General features: G+C 28.5%; 1 protein-coding gene across 1 annotated transcript; it reads left to right on the top strand.

Moving 5' to 3' along the window:
• Positions 1-391: 391 nt before the first annotated feature.
• Positions 392-724, top strand: LOC145625551 (PHD finger-like domain-containing protein 5A). Its single transcript, XM_081678559.1, has one exon. It carries the CDS (start codon positions 392-394, stop codon positions 722-724), a length of 333 nt encoding a protein of 110 aa, XP_081534685.1.
• Positions 725-8,119: the final 7,395 nt, after the last annotated feature.

The raw sequence follows: 8,119 nt of genomic DNA, 5'->3' as shown, positions 1-8,119 counted from the left end.
TAACTCTTAAAAGTGGAGACCTATACCTTTGGTGTTGAGAGGCCCTGAACACATTATGTTTTAGCTTCCATCATATCAGTATTCTAAACCAATAGTTAAATGTTTGGTTTTGCTCTTCTTGTTAGTATGCACTTTATAAATAAGGGGCAATTAATATTTGGCCTGAGGCCCAATGGTTGATCTGCTTCATATAATATGCCATATTGGAGTTTATAACAAGTGCTTGGAGTACCATTAAGATTATTACATCTGACTGTTTCCTGAAAGGTTTTTTTTAACAGCATCCCCACTCTATCTTCCTATGATTATTAGCTTCAGTTTTCAATTCTAGTTTTGACTGTGGGTCTGGTTTGGCAGAGCTTTTTGAGTTACTAAGGTCTTTGCAGAAGCCATGGCAAAGCATCATCCCGATCTTATCATGTGCCGGAAGCAACCAGGCATTGCTATTGGACGGCTTTGTGAGAAGTGTGATGGAAAATGTGTGATTTGTGATTCATATGTTCGTCCATGCACTCTTGTGCGAGTCTGCGATGAGTGCAATTACGGATCGTTTCAGGGTAGATGTGTGATCTGTGGAGGTGTCGGCATTTCAGATGCCTACTACTGCAAGGAATGTACTCAGCAGGAGAAGGATAGAGATGGGTGTCCGAAAATTGTCAATCTAGGAAGTGCCAAAACAGATCTGTTCTATGAACGGAAGAAATATGGTTTCAAGAAAAGATGATAAGAGGATGAATCACTTTGCTTCTATCAGACTGTCATTTAAGATTGGACTTGCAAGTTTGTATAATCAGTTTACTTCTGATACTTCTGGTATAAGTTGTAGTCACTATGTTACTATGCCTTACCCATCAAATTAGCTGACAAAACTTACGAATTTGTATGAGTGCTAGATATAATGCTGTTTTATATGTTGCTAGGAAACCTTGGTTTGATTAAGCCGCAAATTTTGCTCAGTTATGGAGTTTGATTTTGTCTACTTAGCCAATTTGGTTATGGACATACATTATATATTTGTGTTGATAAGTGATCATTGATCCCGTTCCATCGCCAACCTTTTCACCTCATCGGGAGTTGGTAGTGTTAATTACTATGTATTAGATTAGGTACACGGATTAATCGATAAAAATTGACATGATTGAATAGCCAAATCCTAGGTTGTTTTTATTCTAAATCTACTTTCAAAATAAAGTGTGCCAAATCCTAGGTTGTTTTTATTCTAAATCTACTTTCAAAATAAAGTGTGAACTTTTTATAAACTATGGAGTGGATATAGCCAAAAATAATTGTATTTTATTGTATATCTGATGTTTGTATTATCTGGTTACTTAAGTGAGCTTAGAATTGATTAAAAATTTAGTAAAAAAACTTACTTACCCATAAAATTAGCTGACTAAACTTTGCAAATAAACTTGTTTTAATTATGTTTCAAAATCTGTATGTATGTATGTATGAAAGGCGCAAAAGCTGCATGCACTTCCAATTTAATTGGTTTTGTACGTCTTCAACTTAACGAAGATTCTGATTATTTATATAATTATACGTTTTGACTATATTTGCTCAACCTTTTTACTTTTTAAAGGAAAGATAATTTGTTCCACTTAAACTTTTCTTTAACTTTTATTATAAAACGATCACGTAATTAACACAAATACATTAGTACGTAGTATGAACTATGAACGAAGTATACTGTAACTCATATATAACGGCCTACTAATCAAAAGTTCAGAAGAGGTCGGTGGTAGACGACTATATACTATATACTATTTGTCTATATTACTATATAGCATCAATTTTATACAATTATACATTAATTAATTTCATTCCAAGGGTGGCTTAACGTGGAATTATGACTAAAACTTAATTGCAACAGAATGTTACATGTACGTAAAAATAATGACAAATTGATAATACTCTCTTGTACTTGCCATCCATTGAAGTAAATGTATGATGTACTCTTGTACAAGGTGTACTTGCATGTTGTCGAAATATTTTTATCAATTAGAGGAATCGAATGAATCTATGAGTGAAATTGAACGTAAGTAGGCTTTATTGTTCTACAAAATTGATTTAACAAACATGTTGTGAATCTGGTTAAACAATCAATGATGAAACTTTAATAAAGGGTGTTATTGTTACATATATACAACCAATATTCTAATTTTGTTTTTCGTTCTGTTTAGTATAAAATATTTATCTTTTAAATGTACGAAGTATTGTCAGTAATATAACAAAATATAAGTAATTACTAAAGAAGATGAAAAATAAAATAAAATTCAAACCTTAACCAATTTGAACACAAACAAAGAGTGGAGTATCAATAATAATCCTTACTTTTGGACTAATTAACATGTAATGTCAACATATAAGTGAGAATAATGTGAAATCAGCGATATAGCATGCATTAATCTATTATCTTTTGAACTAAAACATGCATGTTAACAAAGTCATAATCAAATTTAATTAAAAAGTATGATGACTTTGTTGTACCCCCATTTGAAACCTTTGTACAAGTGGGATTTTAAAACTGAAAAAAACATTGCAAGCAAAAACCAAAGAACTCAAAAATGAATGCTAAATAGTTCACATTGTTACGACCTACGTACTTAACATACGCATACTACTCTTCATTGATTACAATTTCATCACGTATAGAATAAAGTCAACTTTTGATTTTGTTAGAATATTATTTCATGTGCTAACGCTTTAATCACAATTGTTCTATCTATATTAAGCTTCTCACTAGTATTCTTTAGCGATAATTAATTAATATTCACTAAACTGAAATGATTTATACTTATTTACTGAGTATCATTTGTTCATTTGTTTATACTACTCTTGTATTATGTAATTATTCAAAATGATTTATATTTATTTACGGAGTATTTTCTTGAGTAAACTCCCTAGAATATTCACTAAATTGAAATAATTAAGGATTGACGCCTAAAGAATAAGGTTGTATAATGTGTTTAGAAGAAGCATCTCCTTGGAAAGGAGACAAAAAGATTGTGACAACTATAGCAAAAGATATGTTCAGAGTAAGATCCTCAACTTATAACTCAAATTCAATAATATTTAGACCGACTTTAATTTGATTAAATTTATATTAATAGTCAACTAGTTAATGATCTTAATAATGGTCATAAATCATGAGGAGAACTCCATCTGTCCTCATGGTTTAATTAAGATCGGAAATTTATTTGTGGCTAACTGTAAATTAGCAATTAAACCTAGTGGTCTATTATTTGCCTTAATACTCTCTTTAATTTGACGTCAAACATAACATAATTAATAATACATGTAAACGATGGAACATTATAGTGATTAATTAATTATATGGTATTATGGTGTTGTATATATAGAGAGCATATATTAGCTAGCTAAACAGGTTTAATTTGTGCTAAGTAGATAAGAAGCACTAATAATATCATAATTAAGCTTAGGTAAACAATACTAGGTAGACTAAAATGCATGCCTTTCGTCTATTTTGTCGTATATAAATGGAAAAATGATAAATATAGCTCTTAATTTCCCTAAGATTGCATATAATGAGTTGAAAGCGAATATATTCAGCATAAAACAAATATGATTTAACTCAATGTGTAATTTTGTCATACATTTTTATATTACTATAAAGTATCTTATATACATACATAGTAGTATATGAAATATTTTCTATGCATAAATGCAATCATAAGGTTGCATATATCATGATCATATAAAATTACAAAAATAATAAGCGGAGAGGATAAGGATAAAATTGAAATAAGTTTAAGTAGTTTTTTTAAGAAAAATTAAGAATATTTTATGAAAGCGGTCAACTTCAAAATTTATAATAAAAATCTAATTTAATAATTATTCCAAAGTGGACCTAAAGCAATGCCTTCAACTTTTTCTAATAAAAATAAAGGTAATACTTTCAACATATTTCTGATAAATACTTCATCTCATAAAATAATAAATGTGTAATTCATTGATAATTATTAGCTAAAATAATCTTCATATTAACATTGCTTTTTCTTGATCTTTTGTTGGACTTAAGGTCCTAAAGTGCATTATATGACTTTAAAATGTTGAATCAAGAGAAGATTATGTCTATGTTCATGGAACTAATGTAATCATATTTGAGATATGAGTTTATTTTTTTAATTCTCTTTTGTCAGGTCCTAAGGGTGTAGAAAAAATGTGGACAGATATATGTAATATGTTGGGCATGTTATAATTAACATTTGAAATTGGAAATTATCAAACCAATTATTATTGAAGATCATTTATATTCCACTCCGAGTCTTTATTAGGTTATTTACTTCAAAATAAAAACAAACACATGTTTGTTGCTCACGGAGTCTAGACAAATAAACATTCATCATATCTAAGATCATCAAACCAATTTGAAAAATTACATCACTTACATTTCGCTATTTTTATTCTAGTTAATTGGCATTAATAAGCTAAGAAAAGTGTATCATCGAAACCAAGTTTATAGATCAAACTTATGCACTTAACGGGATTGATCCCTCAAATTTTCAATTTCGAATCATGAATTACACATTTTACTTTGTTAGACCAAAAATATACGAGTACATATTATTAATAGTTAATACATGGATATTTTCGACTAAAATGACCATAATTTTAAGATAATATTATGTATATATATTCAATCTGATTTCTCTTTGTGTTTCACGTACCATTTTTTATTAGTGTAGGAGTATTGTTTATGATAACATAAAGAAAAATATCCTCTTGAAGGAAAAGGAAATGGGAGCAACCTATTGAGGCGTTGACTTTGAAGCTTCAACAGAGTACCAACTACTAAAAGCTAAAAATCTAAAAAAGGAAAAAAGAGAGTAAAAACAAAATAAGAAGAAAAAAGGGCAAAAAAAGCGTTGACTAATGTGAAAGAAAAGAGATCCAACGGCTGAGATTGATCACCGTAAGCTCGGATCCCAAACGTGTCATCCACTTAAAATATTAACAACTTGAGCTAAACGTCAACGTAAACCTCTACTACTTATACCTCTACTGCTGTTGTCTGATTTATTCACTTAATTATTTTCAACAAATAATTATAAGTTTATAACTAATAACACAAAAAAAAATGAAGGTTGGATTTGCAACAAAGTTGTTGTTTCTATTGTTCTTGGTTTCTACCATTCTTTGTGCTTCTGCTCGTCCCTCCTCCTTCCTCTCAGGTAATGTATTTCATATTCTTACTAGTTTTTCCTTTTTCGGGTTGTAAAACTAATCTATCGAATATATAGATGGGATCGGGATTCTCTTTAGTACCTAGATGGTTCATATACATATATAGGATCGATGGATGGAGTAAAATTGAAAGATATTCAAAATCATTGTTGCAAACAAAATTTTATAGTAAGCCCTATTTTCTTAATGGTTTCTTTGTTAGCCTCTCTCATTGGCTACTTTGCAATTTTGCATGCATGCCATACATCCATCTTTTAATTATTTGATAATTTCATATAATGTACGTAATATTTGTTAATATAAATATATGTAATATCCCAATATATATATAATTTATTCATTATAAGTAATTACTTGGAATTCATTTACAGAAAATATAATTTAGATTAATGGTTGGCTAAAATATATGTAAAAATTAAAAAGATTAAATGTTAAAGGATGTTATGTACAGTAAAAGTTGTAGTTGATTATGCATTTAATAATTGATGAAATTAGTTATTGAAGTAAAATAGCTGAAAACTCTGATTGTTTATAGAGTAGGTGCCTTTAAATGCAATTATATGTCAAATTATTACTAGTAATTAATTTGTCAGATAAATTACTAGTAATATCTTTACTAATAAGCTAAAAGGGTATGATACATTTATACACAAAGTATGTGAAATTCTTATTAGTGTATGTGTTGATTGGTATTAGTAGAATTTGTTTTTACCTCTATTTTTGTATCTTTACTCCTTATATATAACCCCAAGCAAAGGGCTATACATATCATTTTTCGTAAAATAAAATGATAAAAATTGCTGATTTTAGGTGTGAGCAAAGTTAGATACTTGTATAATAAATTAACAACAATTTTAGCAAGCTGAATTTCTTTTACAAGAGGAAGCAGTTTATCATTTCATCTCAATTTTATCTTTTGGCAAATTTATAGCAAGAGAAGCCATTGTAGCTTAGTTGACATATCATAGTCGTATAAGCTAATTACCGTAGTTGCTTTAATTTTCAAATTCTAACTCTTCATTTTTCTTATTAAATAATCTTTATAAATAGTACGAATAGCAAATTTTTGAAGGACGAAATATCTAATAATGTAATGGTCTACTCTCATTGACTGAAGTCAGCTGAACTGAACTGAAATTAATATTTTATAAGAGAAGTAAATTAGGAGCTGAACTGCACTGAATTGAACTGAGCTGAGCTGAACTGAACTGAAAATAAACGTATGAGAACATGCCCTAAATTTAGGTCTCTTCTTAATTTATAAATAATTAATATATATGCATGAGCTTAAACATTAGCTTAAAGAGAGATGAAATTAATTAGGGCTTATTAATTTAATTCCAAGATGTTGATCTATAATCTACATTATGATCACGAGAGTATTATTGAAGGTGCATTAAATGTATAGAAAAATTCAACATCCTAGTATATTCATCGCCAATTATACAATAATACCTTAATCATAGGCTATATTAGTAATATTACCCTATAAAAAAATCTCTATAGTGAGTATTTTTAAATATAAAAGTGAGATTAATATGATAATATTTGATGTATAAAAACAAACACCGCCACTTTGATTAAGCGGCCAGCTGAATTTAAGGGTGTGCTAAAAGACAAGTTTGGTTCATATGCAAATGCAATATAATGCATCGTAACAAATTCACAGTTCCAATGTAGCATGTAGGAATTTTGTTCTAGACGTTCTCGTGTCTCAATTTGTTAGAGATATATGATATTGAAAAATATACATGTGATATATTTTTCATAGATATTATTAAAATAATACTCTTTCCGTCCTTAAATTACATTTCAGTTTTCCTCTATTATGTGTGGAATAAATGCTAGAAACAAAAATGTTAGCATATTATATACTCTATTTTCTAATATTTCATATCTCTAACACAATTTTACATTACATTAGATTAGATATGTCAAATTGTTTGGTTATGTCTACTTCGAGTTTTCGGGGACCTCTTAACTATTTAAGATTTTATACAAGGTTTTTAGGTTATGTGAAGTATTTGTCAACACTGACTTATGTGAAGTTGAAACTAACAAGTTAAATAATTTGTAGTATGTTAGTAAGCCTTATTTTTTTCTAAACATATGTTAGTTGAACTCGATAAGAAGATAAGGTTTCAATTAGTTGTTTGGTATAATTAATTGTTTGAGGAGTTGAGAATTTTCAAATAATTTTTATGACTATTTCATTTTTTTTTTTTTTAAAAAAAAGAAGGCAGAGATAGATTAAAATCATTAAGTAAGTGTTCTAAAGTCCTTAAATTGAAAAACTTAAACTGATATATTCAAGGTAATATTTCAATTTAATTCCATTTTATTTAGGGTGACAATTTGGGTTAACAGGTTAGGTTCGGGTCAGATTTTAGGTTGATTTCGAGCTGTGCTTAGAAATTATAAAAAAACAATCACTTTTGTATACACCCGGTTTTCAGTAATTTACTGTACATCGAGTTCACTTTTGTCAAATTTAGTGTCACTTTTGTCAAATTTAGTATCACTTTTGTGAAATTTATCAATGAAGCATAAATAACTTTTATATATGTCAGAGTAACTTTTGTGCGTTTTAGTGTAACTTTTGCACCTTTTATTGTCACTTTATAACGGATGTTCAGTAATTTACTGAACATCCGTTTTATTTAAAAGTTTGTGATAAAAAAATAGTGTAAACCTTAATATTATTACAAAATATGAAATTTGGGTCAAATCGGGTCAAATTGTTTTTTTTTTTTTTGAAACAAGATATAATAGGATAATTTAAGATTTCAAATGTTGTATATGAATTACTTCGTAATAATATAAGCAACCCGTACATAACATCTTTATAAAATGTTCTGTTTAAGAATAAACATTTAAATTAACTCTATGTTAATGTTGAATGGACAGATGA

This window comes from Chenopodium album, chromosome 3 (genome assembly GCF_948465745.1).
Source record: "Chenopodium album chromosome 3, dcCheAlbu1.1, whole genome shotgun sequence".
Classification (NCBI taxonomy): domain Eukaryota; kingdom Viridiplantae; phylum Streptophyta; class Magnoliopsida; order Caryophyllales; family Amaranthaceae; genus Chenopodium; species Chenopodium album.
Note: the sequence above shows the minus strand (reverse complement) of the source record. Positions and strands in the feature narration are given on the sequence as shown.